At 38.6% G+C, this 24,122-nt stretch overlaps 1 protein-coding gene across 1 annotated transcript in view; it reads left to right on the forward strand.

Moving 5' to 3' along the window:
* The first annotated feature begins 939 nt into the window (after positions 1-939).
* LOC127432339 (chondroitin sulfate synthase 3-like) overlaps positions 940-24,122 on the forward strand; it is a 135,148-nt gene continuing 111,965 nt past the window's right edge. Inside the window, exons 1-2 of the mRNA XM_051683269.1 lie at positions 940-2,135; positions 6,118-6,401. Coding sequence (XP_051539229.1) covers positions 1,547-2,135; positions 6,118-6,401 — 873 coding nt within the window. The 5' untranslated portion in view covers positions 940-1,546. The remainder of the gene's footprint in view (positions 2,136-6,117; positions 6,402-24,122) is intronic.

Below are 24,122 nucleotides of genomic sequence, written 5' to 3' on the forward strand. Positions count from 1 at the left end.
AATTAAAAAAAAATAAAATAAAATAAAATAAAAAACCCCAGCAAAAAACACTTTCCTTAACATCAATGCGATATGTCTAAAGTTTAATTTTGAGGTAATTCGGTAACTTTTAATAACTTTTAAAATGTAGCAAATTTATATGTGAAATTAGTACATTTATTTGTCATTTTCAGTTCTGTTTAAGGTGATTAAATCAAAAGTTTTTCATTAACGGTCCAACAAGTGAAAGGAAAGTATTTGTGGTGAAAAAAAAAGCCCCCTTGTAAAACATATTGTTTTTCTTAAGTGCGGGGAATAGATTTGTTATGAAGAATCTTCATAGTGGGGTCATATTCACTGATAATCACAACGGAGACTCTTTTGTTTATAGAATACTGAGATGCCAAAAGTGATTGAAATGAACAGGAATGTGCTATTCAAAAAAAGTATATTTCTGTCTCAAAAGTATTTGCTTAAGTTACATTTTTCCACATTGCCACATTTTTTTAAATGAATAATAATAATAATAATTAAACTTCTGTTATTTATTTTCCCACAAATGATGTTGCACAATCAATATTCCATAAAAAGAAATGTATTTTCAATCTTGATACAGTTTGCAAACATTTTTGCCTTTAGTTCCACTGTACCCTATTATATTATATTATATTGCTTCTACATTTTGAAACCTTTGTACTGTAAGCGATTTCTGCACCACTAGATGCACAAAACGGAATGATAAAAAACTGATGTTTCCAAACATATTTAAATCAAGTTAAACATTTAAAGTCAATATACTGATGAATCCCCAGCAACTCCAGTAAATTTCCTGCCATCCTCGGAGAACCTGTAAACGTCAGTTCGGGGAGAGAAAGCGCAGGCTGATTTTCTCCGCCCCCTTTACTGACGCGAAGCAAACAACGGATTGTCTCGTCACATCTGCGCGTGCTGAGGCTCAGACCCGGAGAAACTATCATGCCTGAGAGACTAGGAGGAAAAGTTCCATTTCCACGCGTCAAACTGTGAGGAAAATGGCGAGTCTGTGGAGACTAAAGCAGAGGGGTCATGTGAATGGACTTTATTTTGATTGTGTGGTGTGGAAACAGTTGAGAACGGCAGAACGCGAATCTTCAGTGCATGAAAAAGGAAGCGTCAACTTTGTCGCGTTTTCATTTCAGTAATGTGGCTTTTTTTTACGCGACGTTGGCACCTACCGAACAAATCACAAGCAACTCTCTCTTCAGCGAGCAAGAGAGAATTGGCCAAATATCTGCTGTATCAACATTCTGATGGGTTACAATGGGACTACATCGCAGTTGTCGGATAAATATTGTGTTTAAGATATTTTGAAGATGTTTACCTCACGTATAAAAGGACAACACTCACATTCGGGTCGCGCGGCGTGCTCGCGAACGCACTTTGCAGATGTTAGATAATCACGATCATCAGTCATTTGACACCAAGTAGCAATATGCATACATCTACTTAGTCTTTTTTATTTGATTTTATTTTTTTATTTTTTTTTATTTATATATATATATGTTTTATCTGCTGTATTGACTGTATAATGGCCTTCAGGTCCAGAAGACCGTGGGTGAGTGTGCTCGTGGGGGTTTTTCTAGGGTTCACAGCCGCGTCGTGGCTGGTTGTGCCCAGAGTTGTGGAAATAAGTGTGAAGAACAGAAGATCCTCAATATGTTCATACTACAGTAACGCCAGAGCTCAGAAAGTTTCAGACACTTCCCGCAGTACCTCAACTACCAACGCCAGACAAAAGCAGCAGAATCTCTTCTCCAGTGATGGTGAAGAAGATCCTTACAGGACAGAGAACAGCAGTGATGGAGCAGGACCAGTACCTCCAGCCAAAAGCTTTCTGTATGTGGGGGTCATGACAGCACAGAAGTATCTGAGCTCCAGGGCCGTGGCTGCCCACCGGACGTGGACTTCCAGCATCCCCGGGCGGGTGGAGTTCTTCTCTAGTGAGGGGTCTGAGAAGGTGCCCCTGCCAACTCTAGTGCCCGTCATCTCACTGGCAGGAGTGGATGATTCATACCCCCCTCAGAAGAAGTCTTTCATGATGCTGAAGTACATGCACGACCATTACCTGAATAAATATGAGTGGTTTATGAGGGCCGACGATGATGTCTACATTAGAGGTGAAACTTCTACCACATAACACAAATTAAGAGCAGTGCAGATATTCAAAGGAGACATTGCTTGTGTTTAAGCTAATTACTAATTAAGGGAATAGTTCATCCAAAAATGAAAATTCTCATCATTTACTCAATCTCATGCCATCCCAGATGTGTATGACTTTTTCATCTGCTGAACACAAATGAAGATTTTTAGAAGAATATCTCAGCTCTGTTGGTCCTCACAATGCAAGTCAAAACAAGTTTATAGCTGCAGGCCGGAGATCTCCAAATGTGGACGGAATCTCCAAAATAGGGTGTAGTTTCTCCAGAAGGGGGTGGAGTTACTCCAAATGGGGGTTGTACCAACTCCAAAAGGGGGCGACCCCTCCACAGACGGTTAAGGAAAGGGTTAGGTAAGGGGCTCCCTATATCTTTGCTGGCTGTTTGGAGCTTCCGCCCCTGTTTGGAGCTCTGTCTGCAGCTATACCCTTCTCAGTAAACAGGGTTCAAAACTTTGAAGTGAAAAAAGCACATAAAGGCACCATATAAGGATTACTTTTGAATCCAGTGGTTAAATCCATGTCTTCAAAAGCGATATGATAAACAGAAAGAGAGATAACCGATTAAGGCCCTTTTTTTTTTTTTTTTTTTACTATAAATCGGCACTTTCAAACAGCCCTCCTAAGCGCTCTTCTCTCCTTATAATTCTTTTTTTTCCTTTTTTTTTTTTTTTTTTTTGGCAATTTGCATTCTTCGTGCATATCGCCACCTACTGGTAAGGGAGGAAATGTAATATAAGTAATAAAGGACCTAAATATTGATCGATTTCTCACCCACACCCATCATATCACTTCTGAAGACATGGATTTAACCACTGTAGTCTCATGGATTTTTTTTATGCTGCCTTTGTGTCTTGTTTGAGCTTAAAATTTTTGTACCCTGTTGACTTGGATTTTGAGGACCTACACTTGAAGTCAGAAGTTTACATACACCTTAGCCAAATACATTTAAACTCAGTTTTTCACAATTCCTGACATTTAATTGTAGAAAACATTCCCTGTCTTAGGTCAGTTAGGATCACTAATTTCATCACATTCCCAGTATGGTAGCATTCCACAAGCTTCTCCCAATAAGTTGCTGGAATTTTGGCCCATTCCTCCAGACAGAACTGGTGTAACTGAGTCAGGTTTGTAGGGCTCCTTGCTCGCACAAGCTTTTTCAGTTCTGCCCACAAAGTTTCTATCGGATTGAAGTTAGGGCTTTTGTGATGGCCACTCCAATACCTTGACTTTGTTGTCCTTTTGCCATTTTGCCACAACTTTGGAGGTATGCTTGGGGTCATTGTCCATTTTGAAGACCCATTTGTGGCTGAGCTTTAACTTCCTGGCTGATGTCTTTATATGTTGCTTCAATATATCCACATGATTTTCTTTCCTCATGATGCCATCTATTTTATGTAGTGTACAAAGCACCCCCACAACATGATGCTGCCACCCCCATGCCTCACGGTTGGGACGGTGTTCTTCGGCTTGCGAGCCTCACCCTTTTTCCTCCAAACATAATGATGGTCATTATGGCCAAATGGTTACATTTGTTTCATCAGACCAGAGGACATTTCTCCAAAAAGTAAGATCTTTGTCCCCATGTGCACTTGCAAACTGTAGTCTGGCTTTTTATGGTGGTTTTGGAGCAGTGGCTTCTTCCTTGCTGAGCAGCCTTTCAGGTTATGTCTATATAGGACTCGTTTTATTGTGGATATAGATACTTGTCTACCTGTTTCCTCCAGCATCTTCACAAGGTCCTTTGCTGTTGTTCTGGGATTGATTTGCACTTTTCGCAGCAAACTACATTCATCTCTAGGAGACAAAATGCATTTCCTTCCTGAGCGGTATGATGGCTGAGTGGTCCCATGGTGTTTATACTTGCGTACTGTTGTTTGTACAGTTGAACATGGTACCTTCAGGCATTTGGAAATTGCTCCCAAGGATGAACCAGTCTTGTGGAGGTCCACAATTTTTTTCTGAGGTCTTGGCTGATTTCTTTTGATTTTCCCATGATGTCAAGCAAAGAGGCACTGAGTTTGAAGGTAGGCCTTCAATTGACGCTGATTAGCCTATCAGAAGCTAATTGCCTAAAGGCTTGACATCATTTTCTGGAATTTTCCAAGCTGCTTAAAAGCTCAGTTAACTTAGTGTATGTAAACTTTTGACCCACTGGAATTTTGATCTAGTCAATTAAAAGTGAAAAAGTCTGTCTGTAAACAATTGTTGGAAAAATTACTTGTGTCATGCACAAAGTAGATGTCCTAAACGACTTGCTAAAACTATAGTTTGCTAATATGAAATCTGTGGAGTGGTTAAAAATGAGTTTTAATGACTTCAAACTAAGTGTATGTAAACTTCTGATGTCAACTGTACAGAGCTGAAATAGTCTTCTAAAAATCTTAATTTGTGTTCAGTAGAAGATCTGGGATGGCATGAGGGTGAGTAAATGACCAGAGAATTTTTTTGGTGAACTATTCCTTTAATAATGCTTCAATGTTCAGACATATTATAATAAGTTTACTTTATGTTTTTTCTGTATAAACATGGAAGTATAAACTCTAGGGCAGAGCTCACTACGATACATTAATATTTTAAAATATATATGGTGTAATTTACAGTAGATTGCTAAAAGAATGATTGTTGGGTACTCAAGTGCACTGAGAGCTCAGTTAGCTATATTTGGCTGGCTATATCCAAAAGGTAGTTTCTTTCTTTCTTATTATTTCTACATTTTCTTTGGTAGATAAAACATTACTAAATGTCTATAATGAGCTAAATATACAAATACAAAATGTGAAAATTTAACAAAACCTGTCCTGGTCACTCAAAAAACCCAAAGAATCCAACAAAGAACATATGGGCTAATGAAGCTTATTTTAAAGTTTATTTATTTATTTATTTATTTATTTTTTAATAAACCCGTACTATTTTCAAAACTGTGAAGCAAAAAAAATCTGAGGTATTTAATCATCCTGGTAGTATTTGTTGGACTGCCTTTCATTTATGCAGATTAAAATATAAATTATAGTAGTTCTTTAAATATAAATTACAGTGTATTACAGTAATGAGAATCACCACTGACATCTGGAAGTATTACAATTAAGAGAATTTGGGAGAAGAAATTTGCTTAAAGGAATGTTCTGGGTTCAATACAAGTTAAGATCAATTGACAGCATTTGTGGGATAATATTGATTACCAAACAAAATGTTTTTTTTTTGACTCATCCCTCCTTTTCTTTAAAAAAGACACTTACAATGGAAGTGAATGGGGCCAATTTTTGAAGGGTTTAAAGGCCGAAATGTGAAGCTTATAATTTTATAAAAGCACTTACATTAATTCTTCTGTTAAAACTTGTGTATTATTTGAGCTGTAAAGTTGTTTAAATCTTTATTTTTTCAGTCCTTTTAGGGTTTGTTTACATTACATTGTCATGGCAATGAAGTTGTAAAATTGGCTATAACTTTACATAGAAAAGGATAGTGAGTGATATTATTACACTAAAATCTTGTTAACACACATATTGTTTGTCTTGTGGCTAGACTTTTAAAACAGTGAGTACTTGAATGTTTACAGATTGGCCCCCATTGACTTCCATTGTAAGTGCTTCACTGGAACACAGGTTTTTGCTTTTTTTTTTTTTTTTTTTTAAATAAAAGGGATGAGTCTGTTTTTGCTTTGAATTTTGGGCTGAAATGTGACCTGGGCATGTTTTCCTGAGTCTATACAACAGACTTGTTTTCAAAAGATAAAAAACAGGACATTCACTTTTATGACATGTAACCTGAATGTACTACTTACAAATTTAATACATTTCGTATACTAAACATGCTGACAAATGTAAAAGTACTTAATTAAATGTAGATAATGGCACATTCAAGGCTACTACCAAAATAGTGATCAATAACTCTCCATACAGAATCCTAACTTAATTTTTCTCCCGTGACTCTGTCTCCTTCAGGTGAGAAGTTGGAGTTATTTCTCCGCTCTCTTAACAGTAGTAAACCACTGTATCTGGGTCAGACTGGTTTGGGGACCACAGAGGAGCTGGGCAAACTGGCACTGGAGCCCGGAGAGAACTTCTGCATGGGTGGTCCAGGGATGATCTTCAGCAGGGAAGTTCTCCGCAGGATGGTGCCACACATCGGGGCCTGTCTCAGGGAGATGTACACTACACATGAAGATGTGGAGATAGGACGCTGTGTCAGGCGGTTTGGAGGGACACAGTGCGTCTGGTCATATGAGGTAATGTCTTTTAACATCCTTCTGTGGAATTTGAGTTGAATAGGGTCAGTTGTGCTGTGACTTGTGCAGTTTAGCTCTAGAAGTCTTTCAGCGACTGGTTTGGATCGCAGAACTCATTGCCCATTTTAGTTTTCAGTTTTAATTTTATTTGAGTTTGTGCTTAAAGTCTTTTAAGTTTGTATAAATTCTGCTTTGAAGTTTGTTTATTTGATGTATGAAATGTTTTATTCAATAGTTTTTCAATTTTGGGCGTAAATGGTCAGTGCAGATTTGCTGTTTTAATATTGTTCTAGTGTTAAAGTTGTGTGGTAAACTTATCCACGTCTGATTGGCTGTGCATGTGCCGTGTCGCACAGTGGTTTAATGTTGTGTGGACTGACAGATAATGTTCATCGTGTCTGGTTAGGACACATGCCAGATGTCTCTTCTGTAGATCTTTTGTCAGATTAGAGTCAAAAATGTTTTCCTCCAGTCATTTTAGCCAACACTTCTCTGATGGATTACTGTGACATCTGGTATATACATATGTGAATCAGATCATTGTTGCACCTTGTGTGCATGTGTCTATATTCTATTAATATATCTAGTTTAAATGAAAGTGCAAGATTGCTGTTGTTTTCTCAGGGATAGTATCAGTAACTAACTAAAACATTTCAGTAAATTTGTTCTCTTTTTAGCAAATGAGTCTAATGATTGTGTGTTTCCCAGAAAACAGGTAATGAAAATGATTGCTCTGCTTTAAAGAATTTACTGCTGATCTGTAAATTTGTATTGTCTTCCGTCACTGTCACCACAAGGGGTAATAATATCACTACTGTTTAAGTGCCAGACATGTTGACAGGAAATATCAAGCCCTGCAAGAGTTGAGGTCAATACAGAAATACGTTATACTGCATATTTATATACTGCTGTGTTGATATAGCACTTGCAATATTTTATGTGCTGGTTGTTTGCAAAAACACAGAGAGCTTTTAATGTTTTATTCATGCTTTCATTTCAAGCCACCGGTACTCACGGGAATGTCATCAAGTTTAACAAATTGGCACACATCGGCATTTGAACTGCTGAACATCATCTGAGATTTCTCAAATCCAAGCTAATGGATTATTCCATGGCACATTATCAAGCACTGCCAATGTCATATCTGAACAGAGCTGAGTGAAACTACTGCGACCATTTACTATTCATCGTGTGTTCTGGAGCAAATGTGCTGTAAGCAAAATCACTCATTTCCCTTTGGACATTTGGCCTTTTAGTTCTTTCATTTGACGAATATAGTGAGTAGCGTGGCAGTGAATTATTGGGAGATGGGTGAACGTGGTCTGGACATATCACAGACGTGTGCTTGTGTGAGTGTGTTTTCTAATAAGACGAGTATTATGTCACTTTCATTTATGTCCCGCTGATTACTCACTGATGGCTAAGAGGCGTCTCTACTATTAAAATCATTAAAATCACTGTGAGAGCTTTGAAAGGCTAAAAAGGTGTGGGGCTCAAATATAGGTAATTTGGAACTCACTTTAAGTCATTTTTATTGGAAATTCTGTTTGAAGCGATCTTAAAGCATGACTATCATGATTGTACTCCCTTCAAAGCAGTGGTGAATTCTCAGGGCCAGCAAAGCCTTCTCTGCCGGCCTAACATGCCAAATAAATAAATAAATATTTTTCATCCTTTCGTTCTCAATCACCTTTTTGCATATGCAGCTGCGTTCCATTCAACTCAGAAAGTCGGATTTTCCAACCTCCTACTAGGAAAAGTGCAATGGAATGCATCTAGAAGTCAGAATTACAACTTGTAGGCTCGTGCAGAAATTCTCAACTCCGATTTCGGCGAGATGCAGGGGCATGATGTCACACAAACATGTCGACACTCAGGGAGATATACAAAGCAAGCGATAAACATTCACTTTAAGTAATATCGATAAATGAGTTTGTTTCCACATTACATGATATTAAAGCTTGTTTAACAAACGCCTGCAGAAACAGGTGTATAAAACATTATAATCTCTTTTGATAATCGTACACCTGAAGCACAAATGCTAGCGCTGCAGCATTGTTTTATCAGTTGGGTTGCTAGGAGACATCTCTAATGAGAGTTAAACACCTGCTAAGCTAATGGTAGCGTTGCAGTTTTGTTTCCTTAAACGTCATCTTCCGAATATCGGGAATGAAATGCATTTATGGTCTGAGATATCAGGTAGGAAAATCCCACATCCAACTTGAATGGAATGCAGCATAACCGTGTACCCTGACGAAACTAAATCTATTGCAAGCAACATTTAAATCGCAAATATTATTAGATATATTTTTCCAGGTATTATAGACCTCCTTGGTAGATTTTATATGAAAAATATGATTTTTGATGTTCATTTCACATAAAATTAGGCTTGCTTGAGCATTAAGTGGCCTTTTCAAGTTCTGGCTTTTTTGCGTGGACGTTTTAAAAAAAAATGTCAGTTGGTGTTATTAGTTGACTGCCACGTAATGTATGATAGGCATAGCCTCTTATTCATTGTGAAACTGTGTTTTCTTAATGGCATGAATCGCACTGAAGGACTAGACTTAAAATGCACGGCGTGCGGCTGTTTCAAAGTGCCCTTCGGAATGTGATTTATCTTGGTTGGAATGCAGTCCGAGTTCAACAACTAGCAGGAAATGTTCAAGGAACAAAAAGACGTCACTTCCTTAAACCGTCTTGAAATGGTCTATAGCGTCATCTAGCGCTCTGCGCATGCTTCAAGCTCTAGAAAGTGTAATCGAGCTTGAAATCATGATTGTGCCAAGAGCTTGCAATGGCAATAATTATTGTGAAAAAAAAAGTTATGTTTTGGTTTGTTTTCATTCAAATTTTATTGGATTGCTTCAGAAGACATGGATTAAACTACTGGAGTTTTATGGATTAGGGTTAGTCTAACCCTAAATATTTTCGGTTTGGTTTTCCTTCACAAGAAGTTTTACATTCCCACCCAATATGTTTTGCGTTCCCTCACAATTATTTTGGGTTCTCTCACATAAATTAACCTTAGTTTTACTGTAGTAATATTGTAGTAACCATGATTATAAAAACCATGGGTTAATTTTGTGGTTACTTTGGTTTTACTACAAAAACCATGGTTAAACCATGGTGTTTGTTGTAAAACCATGGTTAAGTTTTGTAAGGGTTAACCATGGTTCTTGCCTCAAGAAATGAAGAACATGGTTACTGCAGGTTCACTATAATGAAACCATAGTTATTTTTTATTTTGGAAACCATGGCTTCAAAAACTACCTGTACCACCAATTAACCATGGTGTTACTAATAACTATGTTTGTTTGTTTTTTTGTTGTTGTTTTTGGTTTGTTTTTGTTTTTGGCAGATTGATTATTATTCTTATTACCATAGTTTTGGTTTTATTGTATTATCATATGGTTTTACTATGAATATCATGGTTAAAATTTGGTTACTATAGTAAAACCATGGTCAGTTTTGTAGTTTCTATGGTTTTACTGCAAATACCGTAGTTAAGCTATGGTTACTATAGTAAAATCAGGGTTAATTTATTGTGATGGAATCAAAAATAATTGCAAGGTATAATACTGGGAGGAGACTTTGTTCTATTGATGGACTCCATCCTTGATCATAGTGAAGCAAAAGTGTGTTTAGAGGTGTTGCCACATACGGAGAAAAATAAATCATATAAACTCAGCAAAAAAAGAAATGTCCCTTTTTCAGGACACTGTATTTTAAAGATAATTTTGTAAAAATCTAAACTGTACAGATCTTTATTGTAAAGGGTTTAAACAATGTTTTCCATGCTTGTTCAGTGAACCATAGACAATTAATGAACATGTACCTGTGGAATGGTCATTAAGACACTAACAGCTTAGAGACAGTAGGCAATGAAGGTCACAGTTATAAAAACTTAGGACACTAAAGAGACCTTTCTACTGACGAAAGATACCCAGGGTCCCTGCTCATCTGCGTGAATGTGCCTTAGGCATGCTGCATGGAGGCATGAGGACTGCAGATGTGGCCAGGGCAATAAATTGCAATGTCCGTACTGAGACATCTAAGACAGCTCTACAGGGAGACAGGAAGGACAGCTGATCCTCGCAGTGGCAGACCATGTGTAACAACACCTGCACAGGATCGGTACATCCGAATATCACACCTGCGGGACAGGTACAGGATGGCAACAACTGCCCGAGTTACACCAGGAACGCACAATCCCTCCATCAGTGCTCAGACTGTCCGCAATAGGCTGAGAGAGGCTGGAGTGAGGGCTTGTAGCCCTGTTGTAAGGCAGGTCTTACCAGACATCACCAGCAACAACGTCGCCTATGGGCACAAACCCACCTTCACTGGACCAGACAGGACTGGCAAAAAGTGCTCTTCACTGAGTCGTGGTTTTGTCTCACCAGGGGTGATGGCCGGTCTCACGTTTATCATCGAAGGAATGAGCATTACACCGAGGCCTGTACTCTGGAGTGGGATCGATTTGGAGGTGGAGGGTCCGTCATGGTCTGGGGCAGTGTGTCGCAGCATCATCGGACTGAGCTTGTTGTCATTGCAGGCAATCTTAATGCTGTGCGTTACAGGGAAGACATCCTCCTCCCTCATGTGGTACCCTTCCTGCAGGCTCATCCTGACATGACCCTCCAGCATGATAATGCCACCAGCCTTACTGCTTGTTCTGTGCGTGATTTCCTGCAAGACAGGAATGTCAGTGTTCTGCAATGGCCAGCGAAGAGCCCAGATCTCAATCCCATTGAGCATGCCTGGACCTGTTGTATCGGAGGGTGAGGGCTAGGGCCATTCCCCCCAGAAATGTCCGGGAACTTGCAAGTGCCTTGGTGGAAGAATGGGGTAACATCTCACAGCTAGAACTGGCAAATCTAGTGCAGTCCATGAGGAGGAGATGCACTGCAGTACTTAATGCAACTGGTGGCCACACCAGATACTGGCTGTTACTTTTGATTTTGACCCCCCCCCTTTATTCAGGGACACATTATTCAATTTCTGTTAGTCATGTCTGTGAAACTTGTTCAGTTTGTCTTAGTTGTTGAATCTTTTTATGTTCATACAAATATTTACACGTTAAGTTTGCTGAAAATAAAAGCAGTTGAAAGTGAGAGGACGTTTCTTTTTTTACTGAGTTTAGGTGGCGCTTTAATGTATCCCTTTTGCAAAATCCTGAATTCCAACAAATGTTAAAGGTCGAAATCAATGTTTATATGGAGACCAACTGTTCCTCAGTGTCCTCTGTGGGCATGGCTTGGGAGGCACTTAAGGCAGTTCTTAGGTGTCGGATCATTCAGTATGTCTCGTGGAGTTGGATGGGAATATTAAAAGTGCCGAGGCAGAGCCGAAACGACGAATGTCGTCTGATGGCCTCAGAGAATTGACCCGATTGAAATGCAGATATACAGTTTTTTACGATCGCTATGACAATTTTTTCAATACTTTTTCAAACAATTTTCCTAAACTCTTAACGCACCCACACACAGCACACAATTGGCAAAATGGTTAATTTCATGCTCAATCACACATTGTAAACTAAACTCCAACACTAATTTTCAAAATACAATAAAACACTAACACAATACACTGTCTACCAAAACACTGCAAACATGCCTCAAAATCAAAGAATTATTCCAAAACACTAACACATGTTCTCTTCCAACAGGAACATTTAGTCAATCATAGCACAATATCATAAAAACATCAGATGGAATTACAGAAACTGCATTATTTTATATGCGTCAGGTCTGCCCTTATACAATAGACAGTATATTGAATTGATCATAGATTGTGTTTTGCACTGCAGTTTCTTTTGAAGCCTCTCTACATTTTTGTTTTGTTGGGTTTAGTAAATGCATGCATTTTTGTTTCTTTTGCTGCAGAAATTCAGTACAAAAAATGAATGACCCATCTCAGAGTAGCTTTATAGAATGTACAGTTTATGAAAAAAAGACAGAATTGCTGCAGTAAAGGCTTTATTTGCAACAGGACATTACTGCAAGATAACAAAAATATGCAATATAGCTGCCATTTATTATGTGAAAATACAAAATATACAAACAAAAAAAGCCACAGAAGAAAAAAAAACTTCTAATCTGCCTGGTCTTCTGCATTTTGGCCACATGTTCTCATCCACATCACACCTGATATCTTCTCTGGCAAGGCATCTTGGGAAAAATCTTTTGGCATGCCTTATCCACCCCTGGCAGTGTTCAGCTGTGATGTCTTGGCATGCAGCATCTATTGCATCCAGGAGGGACATTTGGTCCTGTGGATGATGGTCAAAAACCTTCCATCTCCAGGCTGAGAAAAACTCCTCAATGGGGTTGAGGAAAGGGGAGTAAGGGGCAAGGAAAAGGGACATCATCCTCGGATGGGCGTCAAACCAGGCTGTGACTGCACGGGAATGGTGTAATACCACATTGTCCCATGTGATCACATATATTGGCAAGTGGTCTCCCACCTGTCCCCTTTCTACCTGTGGCACCAGTCTTTCATGCAGGTCTTCTAAAAACAGGAAGACGGTCAGTGTTGTAGGGGCAAATCTCACATTTATGCAGGAGTGCACTGTTGTTGGAGACTGCGGCGCACATGGTGATGTTGGCTCCTCTCTGGCCCGGCATGGTAACTGTGGCCCTTTTGCCAATTATGTTTCTTCCACGCCGACGCCTTTTCGCCAAATTGAAGCCAGCCTCGTCAACGTAGATCATTTCATGTGGGACTTGATTGGCCTCCAAATCCATGACTCTCTGAAAGTAATCAGACACAGTGTGTGTAAATGCTTTGCTGTATACCTACTGTATGTCCTACTGTACTCCAGGTTTATAGAGTAGTTTACTGCAAAACACTATGTATAGTACAGTAATGACTGTATTGCATAACCTTACCTGGATGTATTGGTGACAGAGTTCTTTGATGCGCTCACCGTTCTTTTCAAAAGGAACTTTGTATAGTTGTTTCATTCGGACTCTGTGTTTAGCTAGAGTTCGAGAAATGGATGTTATGCTGATTGCTGCAATGTTCCCAAAGACAAGGTTGTCCTCTACAACTCTGGACTGAATGTCCTTCAGTTTTATTTCATTGTCAGCAATCACCATGTTGACAATAGCAAGTTCATGTTCTTCATTTAGGAGCTTTCTTTTACCCCATTTGTGTGGCAGCATTTTAGGTACCCGGTGGAAACAATAAACAGTGACAGAGTGACAGACAAGACACGAACAAAGGCTGTGTCTCGTTTGGGAGGCTGTGTCCTCTGGAGGTCGCATTTGTCGGCCGCATACGTCATCGAGGCTGTCTCGTTTCATTTATTTATTTTTTATCTATTGTCAATGCCTTTTATGTATATGCACTTACATTTTATACAACTGTTAACCTTTTTTGCATTCCCAATAAAAAAAATAAAATACAATAAATAAATAAATGAAGCGAGACAGCCTCTGATGTATGCGGCCGACAAATGCGACCTCCGGAGGACGCAGCCTTCCAAACGAGACACAGCCAATATGTAAGCACTGTAAGAAAAAAGTGCCGTACACCGTGGCTAACACAAGCACTATGCAAAGACACCTACAGAACCACCGCAGCTCTCAACTAAAATCAACCAGGTCTGAAGAGACTCATGTGAAATCATACAGGAGAGAAGCCAGTCAGTTGAGTTTGTGGCAAAACCTTTTACAGTGCTTGCATATTGTTCTGTCTTTTACTGCATATGATAATTCATACTCAGAAAGTAGAACTGAAGTGACATTCATTACAAGATGATTAGTTAAAACATTTCAAAATGCACCTGCATTGTTTTGCATTTTGTGACTTTCAGTCGAATAAAAGACTATTTTTCCAGTCATATACACTACCGGTCAAAAGTTTTTAAACACTTGCCTGAAATGTATGTCATGATCTTAAAAATATTTTGATCTGAAGGCGTATGCTTAAATGTTTGAAATTCGTTTTGTAGACAAATATAATTGTGCCTCCATATTAATTTATTTCATTACAAAACTAAAATGTATTAAAACATTTTTTTTGAAATTGATGACTTGGACCAAATAATAAAGAAAAGCAGCCAATAAGTGCCCAACATAGATGGGAACTCCTTCAATACTGTTTAAAAAGCATCCCCGGGTGATACTTCAAGAAGTTGGTTGAGAAAATGTCAAGAGTACATGACTGCAAATTCTAGGCAAAGAGTGACTTCTTTGAAGATGCTAAAATAACACAGTTTTGATTTATTTTGGATTTTGTTTAGTCACAACATAATTCCCATAGTTCCATTTATGTTATTCCATAGTTTTAATGACTTTACTATTATTCTAAAATGTGAAAATAAAAAATTATTATAATAAAGAATGTTTCAAAACTTTTGAGTGTATATAGTGTTAAAATATCATCTCGTCTCGTTCTCGTGAACCCAGTATCGTGTCTCGTCTCATGAGCTAAGTGTATCGTCACACCCCTAATTATTATGCATTCGGTCTCAGACATTTGGCTCATTGGTCGCTTCCACCTGAGAGAGCCCCTCCCTGGTTTTGTATTGAACAGGAAGTTCTTGCCTATTTTTGGCCATTGCAAAGCCTTTCTATCAAACTAACCAGAGAAGTTAAGTCACACCCCATTATCTCGCATTTGCACTCGGTATGGACAAAAGTGTACAGAGTGTTTAATTCGGACATTTATTTAAATGTTGCCTCGCATATGGCTGAACCCAAAATTATGTATTAATAAGTTCCCTTTCTGCTGGTCGGAGTGGATTGTGAGGGGGGTTAATACGCTCGGTGACCTATATGAGAGTGGAGTGTTTAGATCCTTTCAAAATTTGGTTCAGCATTTTGGGATACCCAGATCGCAGTTGTTTTAGATATTTACAGCTGCGCCACCTGCTCTGTACTATTTTAGGGAATAGCATACACCCCCCTAAAGCAGCAGACACTCTGGGAGTGGTGATTACTGCTTTTGGAAAAGGTCATGAGGCATCAGTGTATTACTCCCTGCTAATTCAGGGTCTGGGAGACAGATCTACAACTTCTATCAAAAGATTATGGGAGAAAGATTTAAACTTGGTATTGGAGGATGGAATGTGTGCTAGGATTCTGAAAAACGTCAAGTCTGCATCTAGAGATGCAAGGGTGCACCTTATGCAGTTCAAGATTTTATATCGAATCTATTGGACCCCCTCTAGATTGTATAGGCTTGGTCTCAAAGACACACCCACCTGCTGGTGGGTGAAGATGATGATGGCGACATAACCCATGTCTTTTGTTAGTGTGTTAAGATCCAAGAATTTTGGTTGAAGGTTCAGAGTTTTATGTGTGATGGATTGGGCACTCAGATTTCATTTTGCCCCAGACTCTGTATTTTAGGCGACGGGGCGGTCATCAATATAGAGAATAAACACAAACAATTGGGTCCTAACCAGCATCATGATCACCAGACAAATAGATTTAAGGGGATGGAAGTCGGCTGGAGCGCCCCCATTTCAGGAGTGGTGCTTGGAGATAGGGAGGGTGGCGGCTTTTGAAGAAGGGTCATCTAGAAGACTGGGGAATTTGGACTCGTTTGTGGGGAAATGGGGCAAATATCTGGCATTTTTGGAGGGCTCTCAGGAGGGGCGTTGGAGAGTGAGGTGTAGTTGTTAATGTGTGTTTTTATATATACTGTGTGTGTGTGTGTGTGTGTGTGTATATATATATATATATATATATATATATATACAGGTGCATCTCAATAAATTAGAATGTTGTGGAAAAGTTCATTTATTTCAGTAATTCAACTCAAATTGTGAAACTTGTGTATTAAATAAATTCGATGCACACAGACTGAAGTAGTTTAATTCTTTGGTTCTTTTAATTGTGATGATTTTGGCTCACATTTAACAAAAACCCACCAATTCACTATCTCAAAAAATTAGAATATGGTGACATGCCAATCAGCTAATCAACTCAAAACACCTGCGAAGATTTCCTGAGCCTTCAAAATGGTCTCTCAGTTTGGTTCACTAGGCTACACAATCATGGGGAAGACTGCTGATCTGACAGTTGTCCAGAAGACAATCATTGACACCCTTCACAAGGAGGGTAAGCCACAAACATTCATTGCCAAAGAAGCTGGCTGTTCACAGAGTGCTGTATCCAAGCAAGTTAACAAAGTTGAGTGGAAGGAAAAAGTGTGGAAGAAAAAGATACACAACCAACCAAGAGAACCGCAGCCTTATGAGGATTGTCAAGCAAAATCGATTAAAGAATTTGGGTGAACTTCACAAGGAATGGACCGAGGCTGGGGTCAAGGCATCAAGAGCCACCACACACAGACGTGTCAAAGAATTTGGCTACAGTTGTTGTATTCCTCTTGTTATGCCACTCCTGAACCACAGACAACGTCAGAGGCGTCTTACCTGGGCTAAGGAGAAGAAGAACTGGACTGTTGCCCAGTGTTCCAAAGTCCTCTTTTCAGATGAGAGCAAGTTTTGTATTTCATTTGGAAACCAAGGTCCTAGAGTCTGGAGGAGGGGTGGAGAAGCTCGTAGCCCAAGTTGCTTGAAGTCCAGTGTTAAGTTTCCACAGTCTGTGATGATTTGGGGTGCAATGTCATCTGCTGGTGTTGGTCCATTGTGTTTTTTGAAAACCAAAGTCACTGCACCCGTTTACCAAGAAATTTTGGAGCACTTCATGCTTCCTTCTGCTGACCAGCTTTTTAAAGATGCTGATTTCATTTTCCAGCAGGATTTGGCACCTGCCCACACTGCCAAAAGCACCAAAAGTTGGTTAAATGACCATGGTGTTGGTGTGCTTGACTGGCCAGCAAACTCACCAGACCTGAACCCCATTGTCAAGAGGAAAATGAGAAACAAGAGACCAAAAAATGCAGATGACAGTGGCCTTCAGCTCAAAGAAACCTGGGCTTCCATACCACCTCAGCAGTGCCACAAACTGATCACCTCCATGCCACGCCGAATTGAGGCAGTAATTAAAGCAAAAGGAGCCCCTACCAAGTATTGAGTATATATACAGTAAATGAACATACTTTCCAGAAGGCCAACAATTCACTAAAAATGTTTTTTTTTATTGGTCTTATGATGTATTCTAATTTTTTGAGATAGTGAATTGGTGGGTTTTTGTTAAATGTGAGCCTGCACTGAGTCTGTGTGCATTGAATTTATTTAATACACGAGTTTCACAATTTGTGTTGAATTACTGAAATAAATGAACTTTTCCACGACATTCTAATTTATTGAGATGCACCTGTATATAAAATTTTCTTCATCGATAATCATGTGTGACCACTGGGATAATGTTGAGGGTCAGTTTGGGGATTGAGAGGGGGAGGGGTAATAGTGGGGGTTAAATATGGATTCTTTTTATATGTTTTGCTTTTCTTTGTTTAATATATGAATCAATAAAAAAAAAAAAAATGCAAAAAAGAGAATTCAAAATGCATTGTGAGGAAACGCAAAACAATTTCAGAAAATAAATTATCTGCCTGTCCTCTGCCTGGGCTCCGTAGTGTGACTCTGTCCCTAGAAAAGAAAAAAAAATGATGCTTTAATGTGAATCCGGATCACTGCATTTAATGAGAAATCACCAGCCTAAAATAATCGTCAAACTCATTGTAAGCAATAAAGAAATGAGAAAACAAACTTACCAGAGATTATTTGAAGTGAGATTCAGCAATCCTATTTCTTGCGATCTTAAATCTGTTCACATACATAATCACTTAAGCATGATTGGGTAACTCAAGGCCCGCTAGAAGGCCTCTGCAGGGACATAAAAGACTTCATGTACCAAATAAAAAAAAAAATAAAAAAAAAAAGTTATAGGCTGATGAATCTGACAGTCTGACATTAAAAACCTATTCATTTGGATTGTTTAGGGATCCACTGTAAATACTGAAAGCATGAAGGGGTGGGAGCTCAGACTCTCACTTTGTTTGTAAATGGCTAGGAATAAAATCTGATTGGATAAACTTCATCTATGCAGTGATGAGGTCTACAGAATCAGGAGTGAAAAGCAAAAAGACGTATATACATAAAGCAACGTGATCTCATGAGAATTCGTATGTATGCTTACATAAAGTTTAGTTCAAGCTAACATACATTCTCTTATGTTTGCATAGACAATATTGACATTGACAGCATCTAAACATCATCATTTTACATATTAACACCCATAGAAATTTACAGATGTTTACTTGTACTGTTTGAATGGATTAATATTGAATAATTCATAGAATTAACCAGTTAATTACATTTCATTTATAATCAATGAGATTAGTTAAATGCCATCACATTTATTTAATGCAGTTGACATTATTATATTTTAAGTTTCTTTCAGTTCTGTGTGATTTCTGATGCCCTATACAACATTTTTAAAGGATTATATCACTTTAACCAAGACTAAACTTTAAAATGTTAAAGTGAATAATTACTCAGTAATCGTTTAATCATTTATTAAGCATTTAATTATTTTTATTTGCCATAGGACACAAAAGGAGTTTTCAGAATATGCCAAAAAACAAAATAAACCACAAAAGCACCATAAAACAATAATACAATTTTTCCATAAATTTGTTAGCTGTAATCCAAATCTTCAGATTGCTTTCTGTGATGAACAGACCCAAATTCAAGCCTTTTATTCAACAATCTCCGTCTCCATCCACCGCAGCGCAGTTGCACCCGCTGTAACAGTCAACCCACGTTGGTTTTGTTTTCAAAATTAAAAAATTGCGCCTCCCAAGATGCATTACGACCAGTGGTTTTACGGCAGTGATGTCAAATGCTCATTTGCTCTCAATTGTATATTGACCATTTGCGACATGCCTTATTCTGCGATGTATGTTTGAATGAGATATGACAACTGTTACAGTGTGCATCAGGTGAAGATTTACAGTGATTTTAGTAATTTAAATTCCACTCTCTACCACACACAGTGCTACTGTATGCCATCTGGGAGCACATCAGATGCAGCGCATCACACTTTGGACTACTTTTGTACTGAATTTTGTTCCATTTTTATATTAACATACAAATAGATACGTATATTAATGAGATCAGGCTGCATAAATATACATATTAATGAAAGAGAAAAAGGTATTGATATATTTACGTTAGGTTAGTAGAGAAGGCCTTGCTGGCCGTGAGTTTTCCACTGGATTTTTAATTTGACAACTATGAAAACAGACTTTTGATGGAAAATGATGACATTCAGTGATTTGTTTAGAATATTCAATGCTCTCTAACTGATGCTTCACAAGTCATTCTTGCATTTCTATTGTTTTTTAAAGTCATCTTGCCAGCTAACATAAAGTAGATAACTTTACCCTTGTTTATATTTAAATCAGCAGAATTAGCAACAGTGTTCAGCCAAATGTTTTAATTTTGCAATGCATGAAGCACAAGTACATGATCAATGAATGTAGGGTGTAGTGACAACGCAGCACAGGCCTGATACTTCCGTCATCTGCTTCCCAAGATCATTTAACAAAATATATGATGTCAAGATTGTTGCAAGAGCATCAATATCAAACATTCCTGTTCTACAAACATTCAGTTTGAGCTAATGGACAGATGTCTGCAGTGTTGTGAACAGAACGATGTGTCGGACATCTCCACCCACCAGTCCATGGTGCTCTTTTGAAAGCATTCATCTCACCATCTGCCCTCAATCTGTGAGCTGAAACACAGATGGATGGATGGTACTGCCTGTCCAGACATGCCAAACATTTCCTTTCGTTTGCACTCTTACGTTCGACTTTTGTATCTGACTGACTGCCACAATGTCAGCGTGTGACAGTGCAAAAAAGTGAAAAAGAGAAAGTGTAATAATTTCTACACATCATTTCTCTGTTATACTTTTAAGCACAGCAACATTGTAAAACACTTAACGTAAAAAGAAATTGAGTGTTCATTTTGAAATATTTATGTACAATTACTATTCTCTAAGTTTGTAATTTGCCAAGGTAAAAACTAAATTGTAGTAAGAAAAATGGTCATACTTTAGTATTAAATTAAAATTCATCTATTTTTGCAATGAAGTTGTATGTTAAAGCTGAAATCAAAGTGATTTTATTATTTATTTATTTATTTGTATTTATTTTTATCCCCTTTTCTCCCAATTTGGAATGCCCAATTCCCAGTACTTAGTAGGTCCTTGTGGTGGCGCGGTTATTCACCTCAATCCAGGTGGTGGAGGACAAGTCTCAATTGCCTCCTCCTGGGACCGTCAATCCGCGCATCTCACGTGGCTTAACGTGCATGACACTATGGAGACTCTGCATGTGGAGGCTCATGCTACTCTCCACGATCCACGCACAACTTGGCACGTGCCCTATTGAGAGCGAGAACCACAAATCGTGACCACTAGGAGGTTACCCCATGTGACTCCACCCTCCCTAACAACCGGGCCAATTTGGTTGCTTAGGAGACCTGGCTGGAGTCACTTTGCACACCCTGGATTCGAACTCGCGACTCCAGGGGTGGTAGTCAGCGTCAATACTCGCTGAGCTATCCAGGTACCCCGAAATCAAAGTGATTTTAACTTTAAATCTGAAATGTCATATGAGCAGGCCCAGACGCAATCTGCACAAGCAGAACTCTGCAGAAGATTTCTGCAGAATTGCATCCTCTGTCACTCACAAAAGTTCTTCACAGACCCAACCCCTTGCCTGTTTGTTTATTAAATACTGTGACTAATTTGGGTATGCTTTCAGCCACCAACAAAAGTATAGTAATCTCAGCGCTATTGAAGACATTTTACTTTAAGTCCCTTCCACAGTTTGCTTAATCATTGCAGAAAATGCAAAAAAAAAAAAAAAAAATGTCTGGGCCTGTATGTGAAGGATAAAGAACTGGACAGTGATCATTATTTTCTTTTTAAAAAATGTAACCCACTCCAGCCCTGCCTGTGGTTCATGTGCTATTTGAATTTACCATAGTTATTTTTTTAACCAAAGTTAGACAAGTAAGCGTTCTAGCACAAAGGACCTTAATTGTTCTTTTATGATTTATTAGGCAGAAATGCAAAAGTGCTCGAGAGTAACTGTAAAACTATATATATATATATATATACACACACACAGGTGCATCTCAATAAATTAGAATGTCGTGGAAAAGTTAATTTATTTCAGTAAGTCAACTCAAATTGTGAAACTCGTGTATTAAATAAATTCAGTGCACACAGACTGAAGTAGTTTAAGTCTTTGGTTCTTTTAATTGTGATGATTTTGGCTCACATTTAACAAAAACCCACCAATTCACTATCTCAAAAAATTAGAATACATCATAAGACCAATAAAAAAAACATTTTTAGTGAATTGTTGGCCTTCTGGAAAGTATGTTCATTTACTGTATATGTACTCAATACTTGGTAGGGGCTCCTTTTGCTTTAATTACTGCCTCAATTCGGCGTGGCATGGAGGTGATCAGTTTGTGGCACTGCTGAGGTGGTATGGAAGCCCAGGTTTCTTTGACAGTGGCCTTCAGCTCATCTGCATTTTTTGGTCTCTTGTTTCTCATTTTCCTCTTGACAATACCCCATAGATTCTCTATGGGGTTCAGGTCTGGTGAGTTTGCTGGCCAGTCAAGCACACCAACACCATGGTCATTTAACCAACTTTTGGTGCTTTTGGCAGTGTGGGCAGGTGCCAAATCCTGCTGGAAAATGAAATCAGCATCTTTAAAAAGCTGGTCAGCAGAAGGAAGCATGAAGTGCTCCAAAATTTCTTGGTAAACGGGTGCAGTGACTTTGGTTTTCAAAAAACACAATGGACCAACACCAGCAGATGACATTGCACCCCAAATCATCACAGACTGTGGAAACTTAACACTGGACTTCAAGCAACTTGGGCTATGAGCTTCTCCACCCTTCCTCCAGACTCTAGGACCTTGGTTTCCAAATGAAATACAAAACTTGCTCTCATCTGAAAAGAGGACTTTGGAACACTGGGCAACAGTCCAGTTCTTCTCCTTAGCCCAGGTAAGATGCCTCTGACGTTGTCTGTGGTTCAGGAGTGGCTTAACAAGAGGAATACGACAACTGTAGCCAAATTCCTTGACATGCCTGTGTGTGGTGGCTCTTGATGCCTTGACCCCAGCCTCAGTCCATTCCTTGTGAAGTTCACCCAAATTCTTGAATCGATTTTGCTTGACAATCCTCATAAGGCTGCGGTTCTCTCGGTTGGTTGTGCATCTTTTTCTTCCACACTTTTTCCTTCCACTCAACTTTGTTAACATGCTTGGATACAGCACTCTGTGAACAGCCAGCTTCTTTGGCAATGAATGTTTGTGGCTTACCCTCCTTGTGAAGGGTGTCAATGACTGTCTTCTGGACAATTGTCAGATCAGCAGTCTTCCCCATGATTGTGTAGCCTAGTGAACCAAAATGAGAGACCATTTTGAAGGCTCAGGAAACCTTTGCAGGTGTTTTGAGTTGATTAGCTGATTGGCATGTCACCATATTCTAATTTTTTGAGATAGTGAATTGGTGGGTTTTTGTTAAATGTGAGCCAAAATCATCACAATTAAAAGAACCAAAGACTTAAACTACTTCAGTCTGTGTGCATTGAATTTATTTAATACGAGTTTCACAATTTGAGTTGAATTACTGAAATAAATGAACTTTTCCACGACATTCTAATTTATTGAGATGCACCTGTATATGTGTGTGTGTGTGTATATATATATATATAAGTTACTTTGGTAAATGCCCAAGATAGGCCTACATAATGTTCTCACCAAATACTTTTCCTGCCTCTGTAATTTTTTGATCACAACATCATTAAATATGTAACGGAAGTATTCATTTTACAAATGCATTTGAAATTCTTGTATTTCTTTTTAAAGCAGTGATGATGTTTGGGGCAGGAGTACCTGCTTGTCTGACCAATGGCACTTGGGTTTGGGAAACCTGTTTGAAAACAATCATTGTTTGCAGTTCTGTTTGCTGACACTAGTGGCACAGAAATTACACACTTCAGATTTAAGACTAAATGTTTAAAGGGGTCATATTGCGCTTTTGAAATAATAAAAACACTTCAAACTTCATAACTCAGAGTATAGATGCTCAATTTTCACGTTTGCTGTCAACAGAAGAGAAATATGAGCTGATAGATATTAAGCATGTGAATAATATTGAATTCAGCCATACTTCTGTTTTAGATCTACATTTATATAAAGATTACATGTTCATGTTAAATGAGTTCATGCTGAAGGGTCTACAGTGGGCTTATACAGTGCAGTTCTAAATGTGCTTTTGGCTTCATGACAATATTTATGGAAAAAATAAGAATAGTGAGGCAGTTTAATGTAAAAATCCACTTATTCTGTTAACTCGTAATGTTGATCTTCCAGCTCTGTATTTTGTGATGTTGTGTTGTACTGCATGTGTTTGATGTTATGCTCTGAATGCAGAATTATGCTGCTGGAGGACAGTACTGATGTAAGGGTGCATCATGGGCTGCTGAAGCCTGACGGGCCCCATGGAGAAATTGTTTATCATGTAGCTCAGGACAGGGACTGACACAGCATTATGTCATGGATTCATTGAGACTCCGATTCTGTCAGCACCTCAGACACTGACAGATGACAGACACAAGTTAGCCCTTCAATGAAATTATGACAAAAAGTAAATTAAGGTTTTCCTATTTTCTGAGGATAGTGTTTCTGCTGCTTGCCTGTGACAAATTCACCACAACAATGTTGGAACCTTACAACTTTTCCCAGTATTTTCGAAT

Source organism: Myxocyprinus asiaticus, chromosome 42 (assembly GCF_019703515.2).
Source record: "Myxocyprinus asiaticus isolate MX2 ecotype Aquarium Trade chromosome 42, UBuf_Myxa_2, whole genome shotgun sequence".
In the NCBI taxonomy this organism is placed as follows: Eukaryota; Metazoa; Chordata; class Actinopteri; order Cypriniformes; family Catostomidae; genus Myxocyprinus; species Myxocyprinus asiaticus.